Here is a 27,061-nt window from a genome sequence, read left to right as displayed (position 1 = left end):
ACCTCACGTCTGCAGCTTGTTGCTGGTCGTTTTACTGCAAGAAGGTAACATCGGAATGAAGACCGCGTTCTTGCTTTCTGCCACGAGGGTAGAGCATTGGCCAAGGCATACCCTCTGTTCAAAACTACCAGCTAAGGCTACAACCGCTACTCACTACGTGCATGGGGCCCTGCATGTAATGAATATTGCCTGATAGGTCATCTCGAAGTTGGCTTTGGCAAGCGCGAGGAGAAAAGCGACAAGCTGACGATGACCGAGAACAACAAAGACGGAATGCACCGTTATATAGTGGCGGTATCGTCCATGGCAGTCCAGCTGAAGCCTTATTCGATAGACCGACTATTCACGAAGTCCGAGATACTACTTCGCAACGATGGTGACAATCACGCGCCTGGCCTTGGTCAGCGTGAGCTTCATTGCCAGCTTGGTGCGGGCGGACTCTCTGGCAAGCATTGATCATGTCGTCCTCTTCATGCAAGAGAACAGAGCTTTCGATCATGTATGTATATTTCGTCCTTACCTGTACATGCCGCGCTGGTCATCTCTTGCAGCATGTCTTCTTGCGTAATATGACCTCTGATCAATATTCCGAGAATCTAGTATTTTGGATCAATGGCTGGCGTCAGAGGTTTCTCCGATCCGAACGTCCAGATTAACCCCAATGGCAAGTCCGTGTGGTATCAGTGAGTTGCCACCAAGTCTTCCGTGCATGATCATCAATTCACACCCTGCCAGACTCGTCAGTTCGTCCTATTGCGAGGCCCAATATGCGGTGCAGCGCCCACCGGTTCCTTACGCCAACCAGACCGAAGAGAAGTCTCTCGTTAGTGAGAAGGGATTCAAATCAGTCAGAGGCTACCTCACTGAGGGCCGCTTCTTGACCTTTGAAGCGTCGGGTTACGCTTTGACCAACCTCGGTGCTAAGTGTGCAACGTACAATGCCACGAAAGCTGTTGCATCCCACGATGGCACTGGTCAGCGCTGGGTCATTCACGAGACGGCGACCGATAGCAGGCTGTACACCATCAGCACCGCGGTCGATGGCAGATATATCGGCCCGCACTTGAGCTTGGTCAGCCAGAAAGATGCCCTCGTGCATAGCATCACCTACCTTGGTGGTGGTAAAGGCTACGAAGTGCTCAATGCCAACGGCAAGTACATCACCATTGACACCAATGGAACTGTTGTAATGGCTACGTCTGGACAAGGTTTCACGATATACAGTGTCACCTAGGGGGTAGCCCGATCACAATACCACTAGTCTCACATGGCTTACCTAAGTCGATCAATGGGTCACAAAAGTTCGTTCAATATCAGAGTCATCGTGCTCACAAAAACAGCATCCACCTTATCAAAACTTGCCGTAAAATTCTATTCATTGATCTCCACTTCATTTAAGCTCATTCCGGGGGCCTACTGGCTTTTGAGTTACCTACTTATGAGAGACTTGTCGAGCATGTATCCAGAGAGAATGGCACTATTTGACCGCCGTAGCCCCCCAGCGCTACATCGATATTGCTCCCTGTTGTCATTTCGGAGTCCTCCGCATACAACGATAATGGGATCAGCTTTGACGGGGTAAAGCTCATCAGTTCTAGCGTATAGTCCTGCCCACTTGGTGTCGAGGCACCTGTTGTCGCGAACCTGCTGGACCTCGCACTTGTATTGTCGAAGTACTCCCTGTCAGACGGTGCCACTTTTTCTGGAGACAGGCTCGTTGCATCTCGCATCAGCATGTCCTGGACTTTCTTCCAGTCTTCTTCACGCAATGCTGCTCACTTGCGATGAGCGGCGAGTACCGTCTGAACGGGTGGTGCTGTATCATGATCAGCACTCTGGTTGGACTTCTCCAGCGCCTCGGCCAGACGGTCCCCAATCTCCTTGTCGACCTTGTTCCACATTTCTGTTCATATATGATTAGCACTGTGAGCCTTGGAGTGATATCTCACACTCACCGATAGTTCCCTTCTGGACCTCGGGCAAAGCCTTACTGACGTGGCCTGAGAGGTTGTGCAAGAATTCCTTGTCCTCGCCGTTTTCTTTAAACAATTTCCACAGCATTCGCGGTTGGTCAAAGTCCTCTTCCTCCACGTCCGACGAGTATGCCTGGACACGACCGACCCATTCGTCGTGCGCAACGTCTGCCGGACCACTTCTGATTTTGCGGAAGGACGACCGAACTATCATTGATGTCAATAACCAGCCCATCAGGCAAACAACATGATGCACTCACCATAGTCAGGGTCGGAACCATAATTGCCATCGAACCTCATCGGTCCATCTCGTTGGAAGGGCGAGTACGCATTCAAAGGTCGATTCGGTGGCAGTTGCTGGTAATTGGCTCCAACACGATACCTGGCGGCATCGGGGTAACTGAACATTCGCGCGTGCAGCATTGTATCTGCAGACGGCCCGATACCAGGTACTAACGTGGAAGGAGAGAATGCGGCCTGTTCGATCTCCTGGAAGTGGTTTTCGGGATTGCGGTTCAAGGTGAGTTTACCCACGGGGATGAGTGGGTAGTCCTTGTGTGGCCACACCTTGGTGATATCGAAAATATTCCATCTGTACGTCTCTGCGTCTTTCGGGTCCATGACTTGCAAAGACATCGTCCAGGTAGGATAGTCACCACGCTCGATTGCATTGAACATGTCTTTGACGTGGTAGTCGGGTTCCTCTCCTGCGAGACGAACAGCTTCCTCTTGGGAGAGTGTCTGTATGCCGGCGTCAGGCTTGAAGTGGATCTTGACGTACTTGAAACTTCCCGTTTCTGGTTTTCCGAACTTGAATGTGTGGTTGCCGAATCCGTTGACATTGCGCAGGGAGGCGGGCACACCACGACCACCGAACAATTGCATCAGGCAGTGAACGCCCTCCTGGTTATGGTTGTGGACTGAATCGTCAGTAAGCTGCGTGGAGAAAAGAAGGGACGATTGCGAAAGCTTGTGGTTCAACGGCACAGCCTTTCTGGAAGATGAATACTTACAGTCCCAAAACATGCTGCCATCGGCGACGCCAGTCTGTGGATGCCTCTTATGAGAGCGGTTCAAGCTGGGGAATTTGATTGGATCTCTGATGAAGAACACCGGTAAGTCGTTGCCCACGAAATCCCAGTTGCCTTCCTCGGTCTTGAATTTCAGGGCGAAACCTCTGATATCTCTCGCTGTGTCGGATGATCCTTTCTCGCCGGCCACAGTGGACAAACGGGCAAGGACTTCGGTCTTTTTGCCGACTTTGCTGAGGAAGGCGGCTGAGCACCAATCTGTTATGTCGTGAGTGCACTCAAACTCTCCCCAAGCTCCGGCTGCCTTTGCATGCACGACTCTGTAGTATTGTTAGTTGGGGGCGTCCCGGATGCGCTTCTCAGTTGGACCGGACCTTTCTGGGATTCTCTCTCGTGGAAAATGAGCCAACGTCTCGATCAGTTGAGTGTCCTCCAACAATGCTAGACCACCACCACGGACTTTGGGTCCACGGAGGACCACTGATGAAGTCGGGTCATGGACCGGTCTTCCCTCTGCAAGGGTATATACGGGAGGTTCTGTTGACTGGGCATGTTTGTCAATTTCGCAACACCCTTGAAATCATTGGCCTTCCACCTACATTTGACATTGTGAGCTCCGAACTTTGTGTGCTTCCTGGTACCCATGTCCCATGAAGGGTGCCCTCCCATTTTTATTCATCATATCGAATCAGTGGGTTCGTATTTGTGCCATGTCATGATGAGGTCAGTATGTATCTATCGCCGGGTTCAGACCTCCGGCAACGGTCCACATGGCTTTGATGCCGTCCAGTGGCTGCCTTTACATAATTCGCTTACTGTGGTACACTGATCCGAAAAATGTAGGACAAATGGCAGAAGGACAGTACTGTGTAGTTGCTCGGTAGTTGAGTGAAGAATCCGTGACCACGATGCCTTAGGTCGACCGGGACAAGGATTTTCCGGTCCGTCGCCACATACGTTCATTGCCGGCAGGGACACCATGGATATGACTTCCGTAAGACTTTTCTGGACTACCACGGTGCCAAACTTCTTCGAAACGTTTGACCTCGATGGCTCTGGATATCGATGTTACCGCTCCTACAAGTGTAGGCCAACGGGTGCACAATATCGCCGCTGACCACAACAGAGAGCCCCAACGATGGAGTGCGCCGCTAGCCACTAGCGGAGGGCATATCCGTGGAGCACGTGACCAGGCTGTGCCCCCTTGGAGCTCCCAAGCAAGAGTGCAGTTGCACAATGCAGCCCTGCATGCCATATCTTTCCAAACAAAAATCATCTGGAAAGCCCCAAGGACAAATTCGCAACGGGGTTTCCTCCCAGCTGATAGGTCAGTCCAATGTGATCCGAGCTTCTCCACGAGACTCTGGGGTACATTGACTAGCGGCCCATCCTATCGAACGCTCAGACCAGTCCCTGGTCTGTACGATCGCCAAGGTCTCGTTGAGCCACGATATCAACACGGAGACACGAGGGCTTGCATATAGATCGCCTTGGCCTCGCCTTATACCTCGTATTCGACCAAAAGAGTCACATTCTCCCACACTAATACAGATTAGGCAAGCACCAGTCCCTGGTTTGAAGAACCGCCAATGTTTTTCAGCCTCAATATCAGCACCGAAAATACTCGAAGGCGTACCTCTAGCTCGGCTTGGCCTTAATAAACTCAGTTAGGCACCTCGTATTCCAACCAAAGAGTCACGCTCTCCATACAAATAGACATCAGCCGAGCGTTGGTGGCCATAACCCCCGGATTGAACCTTACGAAAGGCCTGGAGTCAACTATCGGAATGCCTTCGCGAGAATGCAACGTCAGCACGACCTCGATTGTAGATGTTGTGAATCAGGTCGAGCTATAAAACCAGGCTCGAAACGCAGACTTCTCCCTTGACGATTCACTCCATTGTCCATACCTACAGGAAAATACCGAAGATGAGGGTCTTTCTCGCTGCTTTCTTGCTGGCGGCCGCGGCCACTGCTTCTCCCTGGGGTCCGAGTGCCTCATGGGCATCCACCTCGTCGAGTGCCAGTCCCACTGCCAGTCCTAGCGGCAGTACACAACAAGTCTTCTTCGGTCGTTTTATCTCCACCCCAAGTCCAGACCAACTGTCCATCAACACTGGCGCAGTTCTCGTGACCAGTAGTGACGGTCGAGGAACAATCGAGAATGCCGTCTGGAATGTCACAGACTTGCAAACTGCTCTGTCAGCACTCGATGTTCAAGACGGTGTCCCAATCATCTACGCTGCTGACAATGGCTTTTTCTTCCCTGGCTTCATCGGTAAGAGTGCCCCTTCCCGTCCACGACACTGAAACCCATTCACTAACACATGTTCCAGACTCGCATATCCACGCCCCTCAATACCCCAATCTTGGTCTCTTTGAAGGGACTCTGCTTGATTGGCTCCAGAAGTACACCTATCCAATGGAATCCTCGCTCTCAACCACTGAATCACCGCTCTACGCCAACTCGACCACTCCGCCAGACCCCTATGCCCGCGCCCACGAAGTCTACGCCCACGTCGTCGCATCGACGCTGGCTCACGGGACGACGACAGCATCCTACTTCGCGACCGTCGATGTCGGCGCTACCAACATACTCGCGGAACTAGCTCTGTCCATGGGCCAGCGTGCGTACATTGGCCGCACATGCCAGGACAACAAGGACAACAACCCAATTTATTACCGCGACAACTCGACCGCCGAAGCCATTGCCAACACATGGTCATCAATCAAGTACATCCAAAGCCTCGATCCAACAGGCGACCTCGTCGCGCCCATCGTTACACCCCGGTTCGCACCCGGCGTGACCGACGAATCCATGACCGCGCTCGCTCAAATCGCCAATGACACAAATCTGCGTCTGCAAATGCACATCTCCGAGAATGTCAGAGAGGTGGCGCTCGTGGCGCAAATGTACCCTGATCAATCATCCTACGCGGGAGTCTACGACGCGCACGACCTCCTGACAGACCGCACCATCCTTGCGCATGGAGTGCACTTGACAGATGATGAAATGGATCTCATCGCCGCACGTGGGTCCGGTGTCAGTCACTGTCCAGCCAGCAACTCCGCGCTGGGATCCGGTATAGCGCAGGTGCGCAGAATGTTGGCCAAGGGTGTCCACGTCGGATTGGGTACGGATACCGCCGGTGGGTATAACCCCAGTATTCTGGAGACAGTCCGTCAGGCGTTCCTCGTGAGTCGAGAATTGAGTTTCCTGGCCAACGACGACAGGTCGCTTGATGTGCCTACGACGCTGGCACTCTGGTTAGGAACCATGGGCGGAGCGAAAGTCGTGAGTATGGAGGGCCGGCTTGGTGGGTTTGAGCCGGGGATGCTTTGGGATGTGCAGGAGATTGCGCTCGACGCGGAAGGCACTAATGTCGATATCTTCGGCTGGGAGACATGGACTGAACGGGTGAGTAAGTGGGTTTGGAATGGGAGTAGGAGCAATGTGAACCGCGTTTGGGTCGGTGGGAGACTTGTGTCGCAGCGGTAGAGACGGCCTTCTTTCTTACTACCTAGGTACGCTCTCTTCGTTTTTCTTTATAAATTAATCGCTACTTGCTTTCAATACCTATCAGAACTTTAGAAATGAAATCTTCTGGATCTTTCATCCGCGTTGACCCACCCTGACGAGGCTACTGAACTCAGGGGCTGGGCCATGATACTTAGTTCACTTAGCCGTCGACCAGTCGGCCTTCAGATAATCCTTGACTCGGTCAGTCTTATCACACCGTGAAAACATGCAACATAGGGCAGGGTCATCAGTAATAGTGCAGTCGGCCAGATAAGCGTCATACTCCAACACCATGTCCAGTGGGGTCCACCAAGATATGACTGGATGCAAGGTCGCAACATCCTTTTCACGCATCAACCATCCTATTCGTCCCCTGAACATGTCAGGACAACATGTCGTACATTCCTCGCCTATTGCTCGTCGACTGTGGATCCATGTATATCCAATCCCCTGAATATGACAGGTGGATTGTGTTACAAGAGGTTGATCTGTCAATCAACCACGTGGAAACACAACAGATGCTTGCAACAATAGCGTGCAACATGACAGTCTCCTGTGCAGCACAACATGAACGTTCTTTACACACTCTCGACCATTTTTCTGTTCCTTTCGACCGAAGCACACCTCAGAGTCTTGCCAGACGATCGCGAGATGCACTCTGGCTATTGTTGTCAGTCCTAGCCTGAAGCGAATCGTCAAATTGTGATCCGACATGAACTATGCAGTTTAGCATGCTTATTGCTGGAATCAGTGGCCTCTGCTCACTAAGTTCCACGTTCGTACGTCTCATAGTGGTGACAGCATTTCTTGTGCTGTTGTCGATGGTCCATGAAGAGCGTTCCATCCCGGCCGATGGACGAAGCGTATACCATGATTGACCAGCGTTGATTGAAGAGCAGTCGTTGGTGATAGACTGATCAACAGTAGTGCTGATTTTTCCTCGGTCAGCCATCCCTTGATAATGAGTGACTTGATGTCACTGGTTTGCAGAAAGACAATGATTGTACTGGAGAGAAAAAGATACTTGTAATGTGAGACAAGCATCAGTGATAAGAGACGAGAAGCTTTATACCTCTTCGAACACCCAATGATGTAGTAATGATCGCCAGGTTGAGCATACATCGTGATGGCTGCGTAAGATGACTGAAATAGTCGTACAGCTCGACAAGACTTATTCTGCGACCGACTTGCGGATGTAGAGTCAGATTGGCATAAGCTAGGTCACGTAGCAATGGGGCACTGCTGTCGATCTCCAGCAGAGTCATATGCAGGAACGGCAGAAGGCGCAAGCTGAGGCACTGTCGTCAATGCCAACGGCAGCTGTATGTTGGGCCATGATAGCCAGTGTTCGACAACCTTAGATCGACTTTCAAATTGTTCGACTGCAAATGAAAAGTGGTATCATGACGTGCAGTATCATGGCTGACGGCATAAACATGAGACGATGTTGTGTAACCTCACTTAGGTTCGCAGGACAGCGCAGAGTGGCAGGAACTCCAAACAGTGATTGATCACTTCGGTTCACGTTCTCAACCATGGACCCTCGGCTGTAATGGGCGTCAAACCTTGGTCGCCTAGCAAGGCTAGCTGATTGGGAGCCCGGGGACAGCAAATCAATGATCAGATCGTTGGACGTCCATGTGAAAACCTGGTGAATGGGTTCGGCTATGGCGACGGGCCGAATATGTTGATGCATGCCGGGAGCTAATCGAGTTTCCCCGAATGTGGCTGTCCCAAACTAACGGTCCTCTGAATAACCATGACTGCAAAGCATCAGAAACTTGCATCGGGGAAGTGAATTCCTAGAAAATAGCTTCATGCAGATCTCGTCTACGACTCGATGTTGTAATCCGCTCACCGGGGAACGGCACAAATTGCTGTGACGAGGTCAAGCATTGACATTTGGCATAAGCCCACCACAGGTACGATGGCGGTGCTGTCTGGACCTTGTGCGTCCACTCACCTTGACACAGTATCTCCCAATAGCCCAGACGCACCCATTCTACTCCGGTGAGCTGACACCGTCGGGTGGCTGGAGCATATCCTGCGTGGTGCGGGGTCTGATATTGTCTGTATGGACTGGAAGACCAAACAATCGAGCCTGTGGCAGTAATGTTTCCAGTGCCTAAGTACCGTCTCATGCCTGACTGTCACACTCTCTTCAATAAGCCTGTTGCACTTTCAGCAACTAACAGTATGACTCTGATCCAGGCCGCTTGTCCTTCCGACCCCTTCGGCTCTTTCCTCTTTAGACAGGTTCAATTGGCGTTGACGTAATGGAGAACATGTTACACAAGCATAGATCAAACGTCTGTACCAAATGTCCGACTCTTCCTGCGTGGGATGGCATCAGCCAGGCACTCATGTGTCGGGCAGCGCCGTTCTCGAAAGGTGACCACCCGCAGAAACGGTGCAGGTGGTCTCAGATATGTCATAATGCAGACGTCGACCCCCTCGACAGGAGACTGACGTCCGGATACGAGCAGACACCAGAGCTGACGCGCTCGCAAAGTGCCCGCGATGCGTGAACAGACCTGGCGCACCGCGTCGAGATGGCTTGTCCAATCGGCCAGCAAAGTTCCATCTAGATATCGAGAAGGAAGGAGGTTCCGGTACAACTAGCTTCGTAGCTGTTGTACAAAAGAGGGCGCTTCTGACTGACAATCGGCTTGTAACAATGTCACCTTCTCAGAATGCACTTCGTTGACGCTGTCCAACCTCCAGTATCTCAAATGTTGATGATTGGCAATCGCAGGGTGCACGTAGGAATGGAGCAACAACAGATGATCGATGCGTCATTCAGGGTGCTCTGTGCGACTGTGACAACCAGAGGTTGTTTATCACGGGTGAGTGCATACAAGGTATGATTGAGGTTAAGACAATTGCGAAGGAGGCTGCTATCTTGAGCATCATCTGGAAAATGTCACTGTTTTCGACGTCAGAACAAACACATCAGCATGCTTTCAACACTTGAGAACAGACTCTGTGTCACAAAACACGGACATGAGCTCAACCCTGCCACAGGGTACAGAGGACCTCGGCATAGCTATAGCGTTGACGGCAGCACTCTGGTCGAACTTCGTTTGGCGTAAGAAGACGGGAAGGTCCTTGTGACGAGATGGGATCGGCGAGACACGGCCGGGCTTGTCATACTGGTCGAGCTGCGACGATCGCGAACTCATGACCGTGGTGGAAAAAGAAGAGAAGTTGTTATCTGTTGATAAACAATGTGACCCATGGGCTTCATGGTGGCATTCTAGGACAGTAGAGGAAGGCGCTTGAGTACCTAGCCGCTGGGCAGCGCAGCCACCACCTTGTTGACCCCGCAGTCTGAGCGCAGGTGCAATTCAGTATCTCAGCGTCGCAGCCTCCAGCAATTTCTGCATTTCTGTCCTTTGTACAAAGTCGTTCGGAAAATCAAGATAGATCAACAGACAACGGTCAGAACCAAAAGCCAAATCTTCTCGTTGACCCACTGAGCCCGCCGTCAAAGTTATCGCTTATCATAACTAGTACACCGGGGAATCCTTCCCGTTAAACTCTCCCCACCTGAACCGATCACCCGAGCTGTCCGCCAGAAGCCAAGATCCTTTAGGTGAAGCAAATCAGAACTCCAGCAAGGCAATCTTCGTGAAGAGACCCGACACAACGCACAAACGAGAATACCGTTGACCGAGGACGTGTCAGAGGGTTCAAGACAGAGGCAACACGGATGTGGCGTTGATGTCGTGGTACTGCGCCTGGAAAGAAACATAGGTGGTTCGTACTGCCGGCAATACGAGGTTATATATCCCTTGCAAGGTCTTCATATTTGCCGGCATACCAGTGACGTGCGCTCAACCCGGCGAGTGACAGGGACAGGGTCGTCGATGTAGTGCCCTAATTGGGTGTTGTGAGAATTAACTCGTCCGTTCATCAAGGGTGTTCTGGCAAATCTGCAAACTGACCACCAACGAAAGCTACCCAATGTCAACCCCGAAAAATCAACCGAGTCGAAGAGTCAAACTTACCCAGGTTATGGTCTTGCACATCTACTTGCGCTTGAGGAACCTGGTGATGATCCTCGAACATGGCGGAAATAGCATCGAGCTGTGAGAACAACAGATTGTGTCTGATCCGTGTGGTTTGACTGCTGGAGACACCAAGGACGAAGGCATCCAAAGTATCCGCTGTTGCTTCATATGCTTTGAGCATGAAAGTACCGGGAGGAGAACGTTGTTGCCCTGGCGAACGTCCTGGGGCGCTTCGCCGGATTGCTCTTTCTGGTCTGAAGAGTCGTCGCATAGACATCTTGAAGGGTACGAATGAAGGACGGCCAACTCAACTGTTCTTCAATGGATAAGATGTTATCTCGGACGAGGAAGCAATTCTATGAGCTTCGGGGCAGAAAATGATGCTGAAGAGCATCTCGCAAAAGAGACGATGCGCTCAAGGTATATATTGCAGCAGGTGGGAGTTGGGTGTGGGAACAAGCGAGACAGGAACTTTTGATTGCTTGCGTCGCCAGGGCCCTTCATGATCGAAAAGTCGGTGTAAAAAGAACATGAACTTTTGATAAACCAGACGTGGGCCCGTAATTGGCAGCTTGTACTGGTGGTGCCCAAAGAAGAAGATGCGCATCGCTCGGGCTAGAGACAGATGATGTCGAGATGATGAGTGGCCACGGTGTTGCGGCGCGAGAGTTCGAATTGTTACACCTAGCCGTTCCCCGGGAAAAGTCTAATTTAGCAGTCTGTGATACGTCTTGAACAAGATAAAATAGAATGTTGTGGTGTCATGGGTGGAAGGAAGTCAGTTGTCTCTTGCGGAAACGGATATCATTGCAACCCCTGTCATTGTGCCTGTCACATAGTTCAATGCTTGGAGCTGCTGACGCCACGGGAGCTGGCAGGACCACTTGAGAAAGACGAACAGCCCTGCCACCATGGCAGAGCAGACTTCGGTGGCATGGAGCAGGGAGTAGCAAAAGAACCAGGGGTGGGAAGACCTGCTGCTAAGGTTTCAGGGAGACGGCAAGAAGAGGCAGGGGTGATATACGTCAAGAACACTGGGGGGTGGCACTTTCCGCAGATTCTCGATGATTTGATGCCCCAAGACGAGAGGTGAGAGACTGGAGTGGACTGACGGCACCGGATGGCATCGAGCGGGGCCGTTGAGACAGTCTTGTGAAATGCCTCGTAGGGTTGAGTTGAACCGCTGCGCCATGCTGGAGTCCGCATCGCGAGAGTCATGTAGTCGGAGCTGGATGAACAAACTTTGCACCCATCGTCACATACCCTCTAATTGCGAAGGTGGCAACGAGGCGGTGACAGCGACACGAAGTCAAGACATTGTAGCGTTACGACTCATCAGGCAGCGAACCCAGTTGGGACGGAGCGTTCCAGGCACAGAATCAAGAGATAGGCTCACCTCATAAGTACCTACTTTTCAACAGACACACCGCTTGTTGTGGAATGAAGGCGCTGTAACTTACGGTATGGTTCAGATAGTTGTTGCCTGGCACTGTGAAATGCCGCATCCAGAGCCCACCCCAGGAATTTTGATCGAATAATGCTAGATCTTCCGGAGAATGACATTGCCAGTCTGCCCAGTTTGCTAGTGCGACGGAGGCACCATCCACATTCCAAAGTCCTGACGATTCTCGAATGGTTTGATTGAGTCGAACGCATTTGGCGCTTGCGGGAGCCAGAAGCCCACGAATAATGGGCGACCATATTTCAGACCACCTCGTACAACGTGCAGTATTTTCGAGCAGAGCCGCAAAGAGCGACACATGACATGCCACCCTTTGTTCTGGCCACATCCTCAAGCCTTCAATCCACGTCATCGTGGCTTTTGCTGTCATCCTCGTTTCTGGTCGTAGGAAACTGGCGCATCCCTTACCATTAAGTCTCATATGGTCGCCATAATGGACGTTTGAAGCCAAGTGGCCGCTGTCAAATGATGCCACATCTTTCAAAAGACGCAGTGCTCGCCAATCCGCCCAGTCTGCCTTGTCAGCCAGGGCGGCCCGAGTGTGTTTATGTCAAGCATTCTTCCCAACTCCGTCTTCCCAAGATCTTGGTGCGGGCCTGGCAGGTCGATCAATGATCACGTCACCGCGTCTCAGACTCGAGGACGGAGTGCATTCAAAGATTGCTCACGACGGTAAAGTGCCTCGTCGACAACGGGTTTGTAGCCGGGAGGCCCGGATTGTGACTGCTGCAGGGCCCGAGATCCCAAGTCTATTGGTGCTTTTGAGGGCATGTTCACTACGGCGTCTGCAAAAAGATGGCGTTTGCAGAATTCAGCTCCCCAAACAAGGATGATGAACATGGGTCGGCCGATGAAGTCCCCATGTCACACTTTAGTCGCTGCGTTCCGAGGTTTCCAGAAGACAACAAGGTCTCGGCTGGGGTCCTTAGACCGCAACTGAGATTCGTGGGGACTTCCGATGCAGTAACTTAAAAACAAGGGTCCTTGAAAGCCCAGATGCTTATCAGCCAATTCTGATTTTCCAGAATGTGTGGCATCGTTTTGTTGCACCCCTAAGCCCATAATGTTAACATGCATACTACGGTAGGGGTTGTGACGTATGGCTGCTGGACCTCGCAACCCCTGATTCATACGTGCATAGTGACCCCCTTGGGAGCAGGGTCACCCATTGCTCGCCTCACTGGAACTTTCTGCAGGAGTTTTCCAGAAGGATGAAGGTGTCGGCAATATCGAGACCTCCCGGGACAAACGATGGTCGGAAATCCAGGGGAAAATTGACTCGGTGCAAGGATCGTTTGCACGCATAATTCTCATTCGCGCACGTTTTAGATACGCTCATGCAAAGGACGAGTTCAGTAAGGATGTTTTCGGCTCGTCAAAGGGCTTTTCGGTGGAGTTTTTGACTTGCTAAACGCGTCTGACCGACACCGGTTTCGCCCACCACGAACATCAATCACAAGGGAATCGGTCCTGCGGAAGTCACCTAGACCAAATCCTAGTACTCCGTAGTCGATATTGAGACGCACAGCCGGACAAATCAGACGCGCCCTAAGCTCGAGATCCCTGTTGTATGTCGCGTAGATTAATTAGTCTGAGGTTGATGATATCTTACTCAGGAAAAAAGTGCTACCTGCAGGCTTTCTGGAGACTCAATTACATACTATATAGCAGCGTGATGATACTTCCTCTGTTGGTTCCTGTAGTTAGCTGGGATGTCTCGCTGCCGCAAGGGTCGGCCGTGGTATGTCGAGCCCATTTCCAGTGAAAGTGACATCGTCTGACAGGGAGTAAACCGAAAGTATCAGTTCAAAGTCCAGCAAGTCCGAAACAGCAGGTGCCTTGACAGGGACCTATTACGGCTATAAGTTACACCGTATGACCTTCCTTTTGTCTAAGGGCGCGCTATATCGTTCTGTGCGAAGGACTTCGGGATGACAATATGCAATGGTAACTATTTGAACCTCAGGAGCAACAGCGGTCAGACAGTGTCACTTTTTCTCCAAACAGGGTCGATGTTGTGACAGGCGGAAAGCATCTGGAATCTCCACCCCCGACCTCTATCTCCATACCTCATCTCCATACGTTTACCCTGAGAACCTCGGTGCCGTGGTCTAGACGAACAGTGCCCGCGCTGAAAGGTAGCTACTGTGAAAGCGCAAACTCTGATGTGGGACAGTACATCACTTCCTGATCCCCGTCCGTGTCTAACTTTGTAGTGTTGTTACCCTGCAGGCAGCACCACATGATCTGGCGAACATGGAGGTGCTCAGATCAGTTGGCTTCTGCTGATGGCCTTTCCATACCATCCATTTCGAAAAGCAGATTGAGATGTACGTGGTCTTTCCGCATGTGGAAAGAAGCAATCAAGATGGAGTGCGGATGTTGAGCGCAAGGGCCGCCTGTCAAACTCCATTAACGTTCCTTCCGGCTCACGAGCCAGCAACACACCAACTGTCAGACATGTGTTCGAGTAACTCGTACCTTGTACTCCATATCGGCTCGTTCATCCTCATGCTTGTATTTCGACTAGTCCAAAGCTCAAGCTCATCTTTGTTTTGACTGTGCATATGATTACTTGCTTACCTTGCCTCGCGCCGTCGTCCTTGTCTTCTGTTGTCTTCAACCTGGCTTCAACTGCCATGGTCACAACTGTCGAGAACCATCCATAGATTACGCTGTCGCGACGATGTCGACCATTCCGTCTGGGCATGGAGACTCGCAAGCTTACACGAACAACGCCCAAGGGAATACCAGTCTCTGTGCCGAAATCTCGGAAACCGTCCGACGGCTGCTGCAACACATAGTCTTTGTTTCCTTATTGACACTTCGACTGTATATGCTGCCTTTGCTTTACATATCGCACAAACTCACCACGCGCGACGATCCATGGTATCCAGCATCGTGGGATTTTATTCTATTTCCTGGAAGGACTGTGTCGGAATGCCGCTCCTGTGGGGCCGGCGACAGAAGGGGAATGCTCTTGGGAACATGGCACAACATTCGCAACGCCCTATCTGCCCGATATCGAATATTCAGGACTCTTTATGCGCTTGCCAAGCTCATCGGCGAAGATCCCAACGCTTTGCGGCAAGCACCTCCCCAGATACCGCTCCTCGATGATGCACCAGATAGTGCTATCGATGTTCAGAGCGAGCGCTGTGCAAGTCCAAAGATTTTCCCCGACGACTCAATCGATCTTCAAGATGAAGCGTCTGAACGCGCTTCTCAGGTGTACCACGCCGCTCTCCTGAACGGCAACACTCTGGACGATATCCTCGCAGCATTTGAGGCCGAAGAGATAGCTTCCAGGATGAAAACCATACGGTTGGCTTGTCCCGAGAGCCCTAGTCCACCACAAGATCGAGACCAGCAGGATGGATCGATTGAGCACAAAGGATATCATCACCACAGCTCCAGCATTCAGATCGCACCCGAGAAAATGTTGATGCAGCAGAAATGTGCCGAAGACCGCGTTTCCCAACTGGCTCAGACGCATGAGGAAAACCTTGAAGAGCAGTCCCAAACGCCAGACAAGGAGATCGGGTCGCGTGCCATCACAGTCGTCATTGGTCAAGAGAATGACATACCAACCCAACCCAAGTCTTTCCACGACCTGACTACAGGTTCCGACGATCAGAATGACGATCAGGAAAAGAATAAGCGCGAAAGCCTGACGGATCTGAAACGCTGTCCTACATTTGTTCGCAGGCACAATCCGTCGCGCATTTCCAAGAGCTCATTAGGTGGTGACAGACATTCACTAGCAGTCCTCCAAGAGAGAGACACAAGATCGTCGCCAGCGCTCGGTCCCGGCTCCCCAACCAAACGTGCGGGAATGCAACGCAGGCTCAAGGTGTACCAGGACAGGGAAAGATCAATTGTGGCGTAAGAAGTCCTATCCAGATCAGATGTCGATGCACCTTCATCGACGGGTTGAGTTGTTCACAGCGGCGGGAGAGCAGACCGAGTTAACAAATGCCTGGGTTGATTCATGTACATTTGTCCACATTGACACGGCGACAAGATGTCATCGTTGGTGCGTGTATTGTCATAGAGTCTCTTGAGAGATCCTTGTTTGCGGGAGTACTTCCAGTGATGCTTTGGCTGCGGTTTCGGGCTTGTGGCGTTTGGCAAGGAAAAGATGGATGGGACTATGACAACAGGACACGGATTGTACCATTAGGGATTGCGTTGGAGGAGTTTCGTTTGTAGTATTGAGATACCCTCACAGAGAAATGCAAAACCATCATCGCGCTGGGAAATCATTGACTCGACAGAGTGTAGGCTGCTTCAAGACAGGGACGTATGTAGGAAGGAGAATCCATTTATGCCTGTAGGGAGAGTTAACGCGCTTCGGGCGCCAAGGCACGTCGCGCAAAAGCGCGACTTCGCCATTTACTTATTTCAAATGACTTGAATAACCGCATGTGGCACCAGCACCAGGCGTTCTTCGACAATCACTGCAACAATTCAACCACGGTTCATCTCGTCTTGCCTGTCCTTCCTTTAGGATCTCCTCTCCTCTCTTTCGCCTCCAGTAAATTCATTGCAAGATCTATCTCTGGCATCAACCTTGATAGACAGTTTGCCGTTGCTGTGAACGGCGCAACACCCCAGTCATGTACGTACATCTTGTGGTGGTGAGGTTGCGCATTACCTGACTTCAGACTAGGGAGACATTCGAGAACACCTTTCTTGACCTCAGCAAGCAATCTGGAAGATGTAGGCTGGCGGAATCCGGTCTCGGCTGGAAACCCAGTGGCGGCAGCGAACCCTTCACATTGGACAGCAATCAGATCGGCGCGGCACAATGGAGCAGAGCGTCGAAAGGCTACGAGATCAAGATTATCACACGCGACTCCAAAGTCATTCAACTCGACGGCTTTGACCAAGAGGACTTCGACCGTGCCGCAAAAGCGTTCAAGATCTGGTACGGCATCAATCTAGAAAACAAAGAGCATGCGTTACGAGGTTGGAACTGGGGTAAAGCCGAGTTTGGCAGAGCAGAGCTAGCGTTCAATGTTCAGAACAGACCCGCATTCGAGATACCCTATTCAGAGATTTCCAACACGAATCTGGCGGGCAAGAACGAGATTGCGGTCGAATTCAACCTGTCGGAGCCAACACAAAATGGCACGAATGGTCAGAAAGCGGGAACGACAAAGAACCGAGGACGCAAAGCCGCTGCAGGTCGGGACGAATTGGTGGAGATGCGATTCTACATCCCTGGGACTGTATCAGCCAAAAAGGAGGTCAATGGCGAGGAGGGCAGTGGTGCCGACGAAGAAGACCAGGAAGAAGAGGAACAAAATGCCGCCAACCTGTTTTACGAGACCTTGATTGACAAGGCAGAGATTGGGGAAGTTGCGGGTGCCACCTTTGCCACGTTTCAGGACATCTTGCATCTTACACCCAGAGGTCGTTTCGATATCGACATGTACGAAAACTCCTTCCGACTGCGCGGCAAGACATACGACTACAAGATCCAGTACCAATCCATCAAGAAATTCTTCATTCTACCAAAGAACGACGAGATGCACACTCTTATCACGCTCGGACTCGATCCTCCTCTACGACAAGGTCAAACGAGATATCCCTTCATTGTCATGCAACTAAAACTGGACGACGAAGTCAACTTGGATCTCAACATGACAGAAGAGCTGCTCGAGACAAAGTACAAGGACAAGCTGGATTCACACTACGAAGCTCCCATTCACCACGTCATTGCCAAGGTCTTCAAGGGACTGTCCGGTAAGAAGATCATCATGCCTTCCAAGGACTTTGTTAGCCATCACAACATGAATGGGGTTAAGTGCTCCATCAAAGCCAATGAAGGTCTCCTCTTCTGCTTGGACAAGAGTTTCATGTTCGTGCCGAAACCTGCCACATACATCCAGATCGAATCGATAGCAAGCATCACCATGTCGAGAGTTGGAGGTGCTTTGGCAGCAAGCAGGACGTTTGATATTACCATGACGCTTAAGGGTGGTCAAGGTGAGCATCAATTCAGCAACATCAACCGTGAGGAGCAGCAGCCTCTGGAGGCATTCTTCCAGGTGAGTCAATCTAGTAGATCCTTGGTCATCCTTACTGACTGTGTGCACAGGCCAAAGGTATCCGCTTCAAGAACGAGATGCTGGACGAATCATCAAACCTACTCAAGGCTGCTATGGAGAACCAGCTTGCCTCGTCGGACGACGAAGACGACGCGGGCGTCAACCGCGGTTCAGCAGACGAAGATGATGAATCGCCGGATGAGGATTTCCAGGCCGATTCCGACAGTGATGTTGCTGAGGAGTTCGATTCGGATCATGATAGCAGTGGTAGCGATGCTGGAAGTGATGCAGAGATGGCTGATGCTGATGACGACGATGGTGCCAACGGTGTCAGCGAGGTCGAAGAGGAGCGGCCAAAGAAGAAGGCCAAGAAGTAAAGTCTTGATTGTCCTACATTCATGCTTCCTTAGATGCTTCCGGAAGGCGACATGTGACCTTGCTGGCGACGTGATGGACGCCGAACAGCGCCGAGCATTTTTGCTGTAAGAATAATATAACTTCTACGACCGCACGAATTTTCCATATTCTTTCTTTTCTTTCTTCATATATATAAAAATCAACAACGCGACAAAGGGCGTCCCCTTTTGGGGGCAGGACGTATGTCCTTGCCATCACTGTGAGTTGTCTTCCCTTCACCCTGCCTCGGTTCAACCTGGCTGGCTTCGGCTTGCACCGGACTGCCTCGCGCCAAGCGTCACTGCTAGCGTGAGTTTCAGTTCACTGCAGTGGCTACTCCCCCGTCCATTATTTCACATCTCCGTCCTTGCCGTCTCGGCCAACCTACCAAAGTCGAATTCTATCTCTAACCATCGCTTCAATTTCAAAGTCATGGCCCCAAAGACCAAGTCCACCAAGTCTTCATCAACTCCTATCAAGAGGACGAGAACCGGCTGCAAGACATGTCGCCAGAGGAAACTCAAATGTGACGAGGTACCGCGACTTGGACTCATTTGTGAGTTCTTTGTGAACTAACAGTGAGTTGTAGGCGGCACCAATCTGCGGACAATGCGTGAAGGCTAAGAAACCATGCGTGCGCTCTGAAGGAGTGACCTTCCGCCATCATCAGAACCCGTCCATCAACACCAGAAATGGCGAACACAGTCTGAGTGCCTTTTTCGGCTATGCGTCAGACTTCACCAAGGAAGAGAGGGGGGCTTTCTTGCCAGTGCCACAGCAGTGTACGTTGATTTCCATTTCATATGCGCTTTGCGCAATACTAACTATAACAATCAGTGACCTGGATCTTGGTGTCTGACCCAAATGCCGAAGACTCGAGCTCAGTCACTCCTCCTCCACAGACTTCTGCCACTCCAGACAACGCATACCAACAAGTCGCGGCGCACACTCTTGAGGCTCTCTCCACCGCAGCGGCCGATCATGTCTCATACCCGCCACAAGCAACTGCATACTACACCGCAGGCGGAGGTCAAGCAGTGCCACACCCAGAGTATGGCTTCGTCGCTTTGGAACAGCAGCACGGAACAGAAGGAGATCACATGAACAATCTGGACTTTCTCAATACACAGGCGAACAATGCATCAATGATGATTGATCCAAACCTCGAGGCCACAGTTGCACACGCTGCGGCGCAGGCGGTTGGTGATGGTAGTGACGAGCAAGCCGAGGGACAAGATGAGTCTTCCGTGGCTATGGCCTTGAAGAACTTCAATGAGACATCTGTGTAATGGTCTAGCGAATACTGCAGAGAGATGAAAATGATACCCCGGGCGCGCTGCAGGCGTCCAGTTGGCTGTACAATCAATGATGAACATGGAGTGCCCATGAGGGCTTATTGCACACACTTACGCTTCTGTTTATCTTTCGTACTCCAGTCCCATGATGAATTACCACGCTCTTGCTTTTGTTTCGTACTCCCCTTCTATTAAGAGATCATGATGCTCTTGCTCCTCTGCTGTACTCCGCTCTCGTGACGCATTGCAATGCTCTTGCTTCCCATTCGTACTCCCATTCTATCAGGCATCACAATGCCCTTGTGTCTCACTCGTACTCCACTTCTATACGGCAAGATAACGCGTTTGCTTCTCTTTCGTACTCCCCTGTGATGATGCCTGTATCACTTGATACCATGGGGACTGTCGCCATGGACATGCGCCAACCTCTCGTGCGTTGAAATGGCAGATGTCAGGGTGGTGTAAGGTATACCTTGCATCTTATCCACAAAGAGAACACCATGTTCGACGTGGAGTGTGGCGTGTTGCGAATGGAAGGGCGCCTCGTTCTCAGCAACAAACTCCAGCCAGTTGCTGCTGACAATCGTGCCCATTACAATTGAGAGAAGTTGCGGACTATGGAAATGGAGACCGCGACACATTCAACGAAGACAGTCTCGCCATAACAGTGACCGACTGTCTCAATCGGTCATCCCACTCCGTGTCTCACCGCGGATCCTTTACACCGTGGCCGTGTTACGACGAGGCTCTGTGACGCTTCAAGGGACACATACACACACACGGCAGCTCGTCGTTCAGCTTTCACCTCGAAATAGGCCGGTATTAGGCATACGAGAGGTAGGTCTAGGCTTTTGTTCACGACAACTTCCATCTCGACATATCGATCATGTCATTTCCCAAAGGAAGGAGGTCGCTACTTGGGGTTCAACAATGATGCCATACAGTCGAAGTCCGCAAGCAAAGGATTGGATAGTCCTACTTAAAGAAGATCATTCAACGAGGTCTGCACAAACGGCATCTGAGATGAGATCTCTTTATCTCGAGTCATTTTCTCTCTGTTAAAAGCCCTTGACGTCGACTCCGGAACAAACGAGGATATCTCCGCGATTGGCTCGAATGGATGTCGCAATACGGTTAGTTCGGACCCTGGGATATTTGGGCCGTTTAGCCATCAAGAAGCTTGTGTTGAGGGGTTTCTTCAGGCCACCCACACCGTCTCGAAAATGAGATCGTTGACTAAGCTAAAGATCGCCTATGCCATAGCTTATATTGCGCCGCCCAAAAGCTTCTACAGCTCGGCACTGCCACCCGCCGAATTGTGCTGTTTCAAGTTCAATATGCGAAGAGGGGATACCTTGGCGCGATACCCTCCACCAGTATCCATATCATATCCAAGGGTGGGTGAGTGCGACTAAAAGTGGCCATCCACGCGAAGTCATATGGGTATACTTGCAGGCTATCCCATACTGGCGCATCCACCGAACGGCGGCTAAGTCCTCGTCGTGTTTGATGCAAAATGCCGCTGCTGAGCAGCTCTTTCTCTGCAGGTAGGGGACATATAAAGAGACGACCACTAACGCACACATGGACTCTTGTAGCCAGGTCAATTCTATCGTGCATCTCAGCCCGTGAACCTACTCATACAACAGATTACTGCCCACAGCCTCCATAAAAGATGTTCGTTGTCAAGTTAGCAGCAAAAGGCGTGACCGGCGCATACGCCCTCACCAGAGAAGCCATAGGAGACGACCATCACAAGAAACAAACCCATGACCAGGCTCACTACCAGTCTCACCTGGCCATTCCATCTGCTACCGACAAACACCACGCCGAACTTTCAGACACTTCATCGATCTCTTCTTCAGACGGAGAAGAGGCCGCACAAACACTCGACGAAGCTCAGCAGCACTTTGCCGACGGAGATAAACAGCTCGATCTCCGACACGCAGAAAACGTCGACCAGGTTCTCGACACGTTTATGCAGAAACACCCACCGCCAAAGTACAACCCCGTTGCTGGCAGACTCGAAATGCCGGTGATTCTGCCCCAGCGCCGACCCAAGAACAAGGAACGAGGCTTCGTCAGGGCGTACGCGCCAATGCTCCAGACATGCGGCATCCAACAAGCCGAGTTTCTTGACTTCCTGGACGGCTTCGGCAAGGCAATTCAACTACACCCGCTCTTCCATGCTTTCAACTTGGCTTGCGCCGGGGCTGTCATCGCCACCGATATCGCCGTTGGACCAATGTTCTTCGTCCACGTCGGCGCCATGGTCGTCCATACCAGCGTCGAGCTCTCGAGAAGAACATACGTCAAATACGAGTCAAACAAATACCTCGACGACATGAACGAAAAGTTCTTCAAACCGCACGGCCTCTTTGCACTGGTCATGGCTTACGACCCTGAGTCCAACGATCTAGTAGAAAAAGCAGATATGTCCACCAGCGTCTTGTCGTCGATCGCATCCCGCGATGCCGGCAAAGCCTCCCGCTTTGCCAACGCCTCCGGAAAGACACGCGAACTCGAAATCCCGGAATCGGCGCCTCTGGTTTTTCCGGGGCTCGATGCGTTAGGCGAGGCAGAGAAGGAAAATGCATTCAAGCGCGTGGGCGGACGGCTGGGCGACTACTTCGACCGACGCGCACAAGTCAAGTTCGAGCAACAGCATCCAGACTCAAAATTGGTGATCCCCACGGAGAAACACTTTGTCAGCAGGTTCAGCGATCCGAATCACCCTGCCAATAGCGGCAGTCTTGTCGCGTTGTTGAGTGGTGGCAAGATCGATACGAGAGAGGCGGATAACGCGAAGAAGCAGCGCAGAGCGATGAAGCGCCAATATAAAGATCAGAGACGGATGGCACGTGGCAGGGAACCGAGGTATGATCAGTCAGGCCTGGAGAAACGGGCTCCACAAGGTGGGATCAAGGGGTTGATGAAGAGTGATGTGCTTTATTTGATGATTGTGAATTATCCTAGTGAGAGTGAATTGAGGGAGGCGGCGCAGGTGGTGGATAAGATGAAGGCTCAGGGTCGGTTTTAGAAATGATATTGGACGGTGCCTACGGTGCCTACGGCGGCCAGGTGAATATTTGTGTGGAATCTGGCCTTTTCTATCCGAGGTTCATATAGCGTCGATATAGCACGGGGAGTCTGTCGCAGGAATCCCGCCTGCGGAAATGATATGCATACAATATTCATATTCTATCGTCTCCTCAAACAGCACGTACATCCAGACCTTCGAGCTTGCCGTCATCTTCCCAGCGCTTCAATACATTCATGAAGCTCTCGAGTCCTTCTCCCCAAATACCCCATCTTGCAGCTTTCATCCTCGCTTCCATCGGGAGGCTGTCCATCAAACCCTCACCGTTCAGATAACCCGGTGTACAACCTGCCATGCCTGCAAAAGCCATACTCCGCCTCAAAATCTCTCCCGTCCAAATCTCCTCCGCTTCCTTGGTCGGCTCAATGACCACCTTCTGACCAGGGTGTTTAGCTTGAGCCTGGGTAATGATATATGCAACGTGGTCGCTCAATACATCAGCAGTAAAGGTCTGGTTGGCTGTAGCAGCGGCCTGAAATGGTCCTGGGATGAAGAAATTGGGAAAGTCGTGCGTGAAAACGCCGTGGAGAGTTGCCACGTCCTCGTTATATTTTGCGTCCATGTCTTTCCCGTTACGACCAGTGACCTTCATGTCAGCACGGGCAGCTGGACCGCCGCTCAAAGGGGCGCGAAAGCCCGTGCTGAAAATGAGTATGTCCAGCGGATATTCTTGGCCAGCGACCACGGCGCCGGTCGCAGTCAGTGAATCTACGCCCTTGCCGTCCGTATCTACGAGCTGGACATTGGACTGGTTGAAACACGGCAGGTAATCGTCGTGGAATGTTGGGCGTTTGCACCATGACGCGTACCAATGCTTCAAGCTATGCGCGGTCCCTTTGTCTTTCACAATATCATCCACGCGCCGTCGAATCTCCTCTGCTCGAGGTAGGTCGCTTGCGTGAAGGGACGCTACGAATGCCGGGATGTCTTCCATTGAGGTAGGTCCGTTGGGACCACCGATTATCGAGCGGTATGAATGGCATATGGACCATCTGTCGTTGACTAGATTCGTGTCGGTAGGTTTGATGGCGTCTGAAAGATGGCGGGCCATGTTGAGGTTGCGCTCTTTCCACCAGCCAGGATGTGTGGCGACCGTGGATGAAAATGTTTCGTGGTTGGTCTCATGTTGGCCACGTGTGTCAACTGAAGAAGGTGTCCGTTGGAAGATTGTCAGATGTTTGGCGTACTTGGCGAGATGCGGAACGGCTTGAATTGCAGTAGCCCCAGTACCGATGATGCCGACACGTTTGTCCGAGAGTTTGTCTAGAGTTGGGTTCGACTGAGATCCGCCAGTGACTGAGTACGCCCAACGAGATGTGTGGAAGGAGTGGCCTTTAAAGGTCTCAATGCCGACGACGCCTGGCAATTTTGGATGCAAGAGCAGGCCGGATGCCGCTATGATGAATCGAGTCGTAACGTTCATTTCCAGTGAGGGCTGGTCGGTTCGTGCCTTGCTCATGTTGACTTTCCACTGGTGCTGTTCGTCGTCCCAAACGAGGCTGTTGATTTTGGTGCGATACATGGCTGTCTCGGAAAGCAGAAATTTATCAGCAAGCGCGGTGAGGTACTCCCGAATCTCACCACCGTACGAGTATTTGTGTTTGGGAGTGTACTTCATGTCCTCGAGAAGTGGGAGATAGATGTACGACTCCACGTCGCACATGAGACCTAGTGCATCGTGTCAGCATATGTGATGCCTGAAGCTCCAAACACCGTGTATGTAGCGTGACCACTAACCCGGGTAACGATTCCAATACCAAGTTCCTCCTATACCACCAGCTGAATCGACTATGCGGATTTCCGAGGCAGGAACCCCAGACTTCACCAGTTTTGCCGCATAAAGGAGACCGCCGCAGCCAGCACCAAGGATCAAATATTTGATATGTTCATTGTCGCTGATAGTGATCTTGTCGGATCGCTCGTCGAGCCAGGGATCATCGCGATAGTACTTGAATTGATCCGAAGTGTCGAGGTCGACATATTGAGCGTCTCCATCTGGGCGCAATCGCTTCTGACGTTCTTCTTCATACTTCTGCTGGACTTGCATGGCAGCTTCAGCAGCTTGAGTGTCAAGCTGTGGTGGCTGGCCCAGAGTATCGTGTGATCGTGCTGCCTTGACCTCGTGTTCCTGCTGTTCCAAAGTAACAGGTCCATTTGCAGGTATAGCCGGGGTAGAAGGATCAGCCATACTTAGCTCGGATTCGTTCTCGAGTTCGCACGGTATAGCCAGACGTCAGGAGAGTGATGGGAAAATGAGAAAGGTAGGAACGAGAGAGCATATTGATATCATGGCGCAAGCAAGGACTTTTATAGAACCAGCAGGCACGATCTGTGCCTGGCTTGACCTACCACGTCTCCGGCTTGTGGACTTTTGTGCATTCGTGATCGCAGCCGTGGGGAGTGCTGGACGCCTGAATGAAGCATTCTGCGTAGGATTCGCGAGCAGGCGAATAAATCCTGGTCCATTTTTTGATACAGCCAGTCAAGCGGCGAAGTGGATTGGGTCACGCACTGTTGTTGGGATATGAATGGACCAGTATCGTTGTACCAGATACTAAACGGGTGGCATGCCGCGAACACGAAGGTGTACCTGCAGGTTACGCCCGCGTCGCGAACCGTCTGATCTTATGTCATCCTTCGATCTCATTGGCCAAGGGTTTGTTCTTTAGGTACCAAGTTCCCTTGAAGGTCGTTTCTGATTTCGTGGTCAAGCGCTTGTTTAGCAGTGAGTCTTCCAGTTGCTTCGTAACACACAGTCTTGGTGACGAAATCAACAGTCTTCGCACTCGCTCCGGGTAAAAGGTCCTTCCAGGATTTTGCCGGAAAGGCCTGGAACTTCATTTTACCCCAATCTGGATACGCTTGAGCTGAAGGCCAGACCTCATCATTGGGTGTGCCGAGAATTGTAAACATTGACCTGATCAAGCTGAGTTCACTTCCTAGAGGGCCCGCATCAAAGAGTGGAGTGTGGTCATCTTTGACCATCTCAGCGACCACACAACCAGCGGCCCACATGTCCAAGGATGCGTCGTACGAGCGATGGCCGAACAACAGCTCAGGAGGACGATAACACGTGGTTCCAACGTCGGTAATTTTGGCATCTGCCGGCTCGGAGTCTTTGTCCACTGGGTCCCATGTGATACCGAAGTCTGCAAGATACACAGGGCCACGCATCGTCTTCAGCAAGATGTTGGAAGGCTTGACATCTCGATGAATCATCCCAAGCGAGTGGATATGCTCTAAAGCCTTGAAGAGTCCTTCGAAAATCATGCTCGTCTGGCTGTTATCCAGCCGTCCTGACCGAAGTAGATTCTCCAGATCCTGCCGTAAGAAGGGGAAGACAAGGATGAACTGTCCTCCTGGTTCGTGAAAAGCCTCCAACAGCGGCACAACATGCTCAGAACGAGCCTTGACCAGAAGCCGAGCCTCTCTCTCGCTGTTGTGTGGAGGAGTCATCATGGCTGGATGAGTAACTTTGAGAGCCACAAGTCGTGCAGGAGCGGTTCTATCCTTCGCTTCCGCCTTAAAAACAGTCGACATGAGGCCATCTGCGTGAAAAGTGGCGTACTGATAGCTCCCAAAGCTGGGTCCTTCATGGTTTAGGATTTCAGCCTCGTCCGGCGACTCTTTCTCCTCTTCGTCCAAAGAGTCTTTCACACGCTGCAGTGCAAAGATGGCTTTCTCTAGGCTTTGGTGGTATTCTTCCTAGCATGGTCAGCGATTGTTTTAGTCTTGGATGTAGAAAATATTCTTACTGGCGAAGTAGCTTTGTTCCGAATTTCTTCTTCGAGATCCCTAGCAGTACTGCGTGCTTCATTTGCATCATTCCCAAGCAGTGTGAATGCATTAGTACTTCCGGTCATCAGTCAGTCGAGAGCAACGTAATATCCACAAAGGCTTACAGTGAGACGATGCTGGTCAGTCTCTCCGCAAAACCAATGTCAATGGACATGGTGGCGTGGGAGGTCTTCACAACCAGCAAACTTGCTGAGACTGCGTTTGGCCCTGTGCTGCATATTCTGTGTCAGGAAATTCCAGAACAAGCCATTGATTGACACGTTGAGTGAAAGAATACAAGGTGCGGCGGGCGTAGAAAGGCGGATAGGATAGTGGCCTTGTCCCTGTCCTTGTCCTTGTACTGTATGCAGCACTACTAATCAAAGAGCCGATAAAGAGCCGAAGCTTCCTTCGCTTGTAAACAGCATCAACAGTCTG

At 51.4% G+C, this 27,061-nt stretch overlaps 9 protein-coding genes across 9 annotated transcripts; 6 read left to right on the top strand and 3 right to left on the bottom strand.

The window, feature by feature from the left end:
* The first annotated feature begins 205 nt into the window (after positions 1-205).
* EDD37DRAFT_387331 (uncharacterized protein) lies at positions 206-1,335 on the top strand. The gene is made up of 2 exons (XM_062812189.1): positions 206-499; positions 601-1,335. Exons 1-2 carry the CDS (start codon positions 459-461, stop codon positions 1,232-1,234), a joined length of 675 nt encoding a protein of 224 aa, XP_062671321.1. The 5' UTR covers positions 206-458; the 3' UTR covers positions 1,235-1,335.
* A 440-nt stretch (positions 1,336-1,775) lies between these two features.
* EDD37DRAFT_649756 (catalase-like domain-containing protein) lies at positions 1,776-3,612 on the bottom strand (the record flags this gene model as incomplete). The annotated part of the gene is made up of 6 exons (XM_062818168.1): positions 1,776-1,903; positions 1,956-2,180; positions 2,234-2,893; positions 2,987-3,324; positions 3,379-3,548; positions 3,604-3,612. The coding sequence occupies 6 exons, from the start codon at positions 3,610-3,612 to the stop codon at positions 1,776-1,778; spliced, it is 1,530 nt and encodes a 509-aa protein (XP_062671320.1).
* Positions 3,613-4,490: 878 nt separating this feature from the next.
* EDD37DRAFT_629563 (uncharacterized protein) lies at positions 4,491-6,778 on the top strand. Its single transcript, XM_062816526.1, has 2 exons — positions 4,491-5,282; positions 5,341-6,778. The coding sequence occupies exons 1-2, from the start codon at positions 4,934-4,936 to the stop codon at positions 6,501-6,503; spliced, it is 1,512 nt and encodes a 503-aa protein (XP_062671319.1). The 5' UTR covers positions 4,491-4,933; the 3' UTR covers positions 6,504-6,778.
* An 8,070-nt stretch (positions 6,779-14,848) lies between these two features.
* EDD37DRAFT_629554 (uncharacterized protein) lies at positions 14,849-16,299 on the top strand. Its single transcript, XM_062816525.1, has one exon. The coding sequence runs from the start codon at positions 14,974-14,976 to the stop codon at positions 15,886-15,888; it is 915 nt and encodes a 304-aa protein (XP_062671318.1). The 5' UTR covers positions 14,849-14,973; the 3' UTR covers positions 15,889-16,299.
* A 116-nt stretch (positions 16,300-16,415) lies between these two features.
* EDD37DRAFT_629553 (FACT complex subunit pob3) lies at positions 16,416-18,587 on the top strand. Its single transcript, XM_062816524.1, has 3 exons — positions 16,416-16,620; positions 16,672-18,055; positions 18,106-18,587. Coding segments are annotated over exons 1-3 (1,713 nt in total). The 5' UTR covers positions 16,416-16,618; the 3' UTR covers positions 18,433-18,587.
* EDD37DRAFT_629545 (uncharacterized protein) lies at positions 18,574-19,873 on the top strand. Its single transcript, XM_062816523.1, has 4 exons — positions 18,574-18,671; positions 18,882-18,985; positions 19,041-19,233; positions 19,289-19,873. Exons 2-4 carry the CDS (start codon positions 18,884-18,886, stop codon positions 19,738-19,740), a joined length of 747 nt encoding a protein of 248 aa, XP_062671316.1. The 5' UTR covers positions 18,574-18,671; positions 18,882-18,883; the 3' UTR covers positions 19,741-19,873.
* A 1,109-nt stretch (positions 19,874-20,982) lies between these two features.
* Positions 20,983-22,940, top strand: EDD37DRAFT_629542 (uncharacterized protein). Its single transcript, XM_062816522.1, has one exon. It carries the CDS (start codon positions 21,422-21,424, stop codon positions 22,784-22,786), a length of 1,365 nt encoding a protein of 454 aa, XP_062671315.1. The 5' UTR covers positions 20,983-21,421; the 3' UTR covers positions 22,787-22,940.
* Positions 22,941-22,958: 18 nt separating this feature from the next.
* EDD37DRAFT_563393 (flavin-binding monooxygenase-like family protein) lies at positions 22,959-24,893 on the bottom strand (the record flags this gene model as incomplete). Its single annotated transcript, XM_062813964.1, has 2 exons — positions 22,959-24,514; positions 24,584-24,893. The coding sequence occupies 2 exons, from the start codon at positions 24,891-24,893 to the stop codon at positions 22,959-22,961; spliced, it is 1,866 nt and encodes a 621-aa protein (XP_062671314.1).
* Positions 24,894-25,261: 368 nt separating this feature from the next.
* On the bottom strand, positions 25,262-27,004 carry EDD37DRAFT_387037 (kinase-like domain-containing protein). Its single transcript, XM_062812186.1, has 2 exons — positions 26,602-27,004; positions 25,262-26,551 (listed from the first exon to the last, which is right to left on the bottom strand). Exons 1-2 carry the CDS (start codon positions 26,707-26,709, stop codon positions 25,490-25,492), a joined length of 1,170 nt encoding a protein of 389 aa, XP_062671313.1. The 5' UTR covers positions 26,710-27,004; the 3' UTR covers positions 25,262-25,489.
* Positions 27,005-27,061: the final 57 nt, after the last annotated feature.

This window comes from Exophiala viscosa, assembly GCF_022695815.1.
Source record: "Exophiala viscosa unplaced genomic scaffold EDD37scaffold_4, whole genome shotgun sequence".
NCBI lineage: Eukaryota > Fungi > Ascomycota > Eurotiomycetes > Chaetothyriales > Herpotrichiellaceae > Exophiala > Exophiala viscosa.
This window is presented reverse-complemented; position numbering and strand designations above follow the sequence as displayed.

What these genes read in the sequence shown, in the direction of transcription:
- EDD37DRAFT_629545 (XM_062816523.1), top strand. Translation starts at nt 18,884, where the DNA reads ATGGCCCCAAAGACCAAGTCCACCAAGTCTTCATCAACTCCTATCAAG. An exon ending in GGAAACTCAAATGTGACGAG is followed by an intron (nt 18,986 to 19,040) that starts GTACCGCGACTT and finishes AGTGAGTTGTAG; the next exon opens with GCGGCACCAATCTGCGGACA. An exon ending in CTTGCCAGTGCCACAGCAGT is followed by an intron (nt 19,234 to 19,288) that starts GTACGTTGATTT and finishes TATAACAATCAG; the next exon opens with TGACCTGGATCTTGGTGTCT.
- EDD37DRAFT_387331 (XM_062812189.1), top strand. Translation starts at nt 459, where the DNA reads ATGTCGTCCTCTTCATGCAAGAGAACAGAGCTTTCGATCAT. An exon ending in AGAACAGAGCTTTCGATCAT is followed by an intron (nt 500 to 600) that starts GTATGTATATTT and finishes CCGAGAATCTAG; the next exon opens with TATTTTGGATCAATGGCTGG.
- EDD37DRAFT_629554 (XM_062816525.1), top strand. Translation starts at nt 14,974, where the DNA reads ATGCTCTTGGGAACATGGCACAACATTCGCAACGCCCTATCTGCCCGA.
- EDD37DRAFT_629542 (XM_062816522.1), top strand. Translation starts at nt 21,422, where the DNA reads ATGTTCGTTGTCAAGTTAGCAGCAAAAGGCGTGACCGGCGCATACGCC.
- EDD37DRAFT_629553 (XM_062816524.1), top strand. An exon ending in CTCTGGAGGCATTCTTCCAG is followed by an intron (nt 18,056 to 18,105) that starts GTGAGTCAATCT and finishes CTGTGTGCACAG; the next exon opens with GCCAAAGGTATCCGCTTCAA.
- EDD37DRAFT_387037 (XM_062812186.1), bottom strand. Translation starts at nt 26,709, where the DNA reads ATGACCGGAAGTACTAATGCATTCACACTGCTTGGGAATGATGCAAAT. An exon ending in GGAACAAAGCTACTTCGCCA is followed by an intron (nt 26,552 to 26,601) that starts GTAAGAATATTT and finishes TGACCATGCTAG; the next exon opens with GAAGAATACCACCAAAGCCT.
- EDD37DRAFT_629563 (XM_062816526.1), top strand. Translation starts at nt 4,934, where the DNA reads ATGAGGGTCTTTCTCGCTGCTTTCTTGCTGGCGGCCGCGGCCACTGCT. An exon ending in TTTCTTCCCTGGCTTCATCG is followed by an intron (nt 5,283 to 5,340) that starts GTAAGAGTGCCC and finishes CACATGTTCCAG; the next exon opens with ACTCGCATATCCACGCCCCT.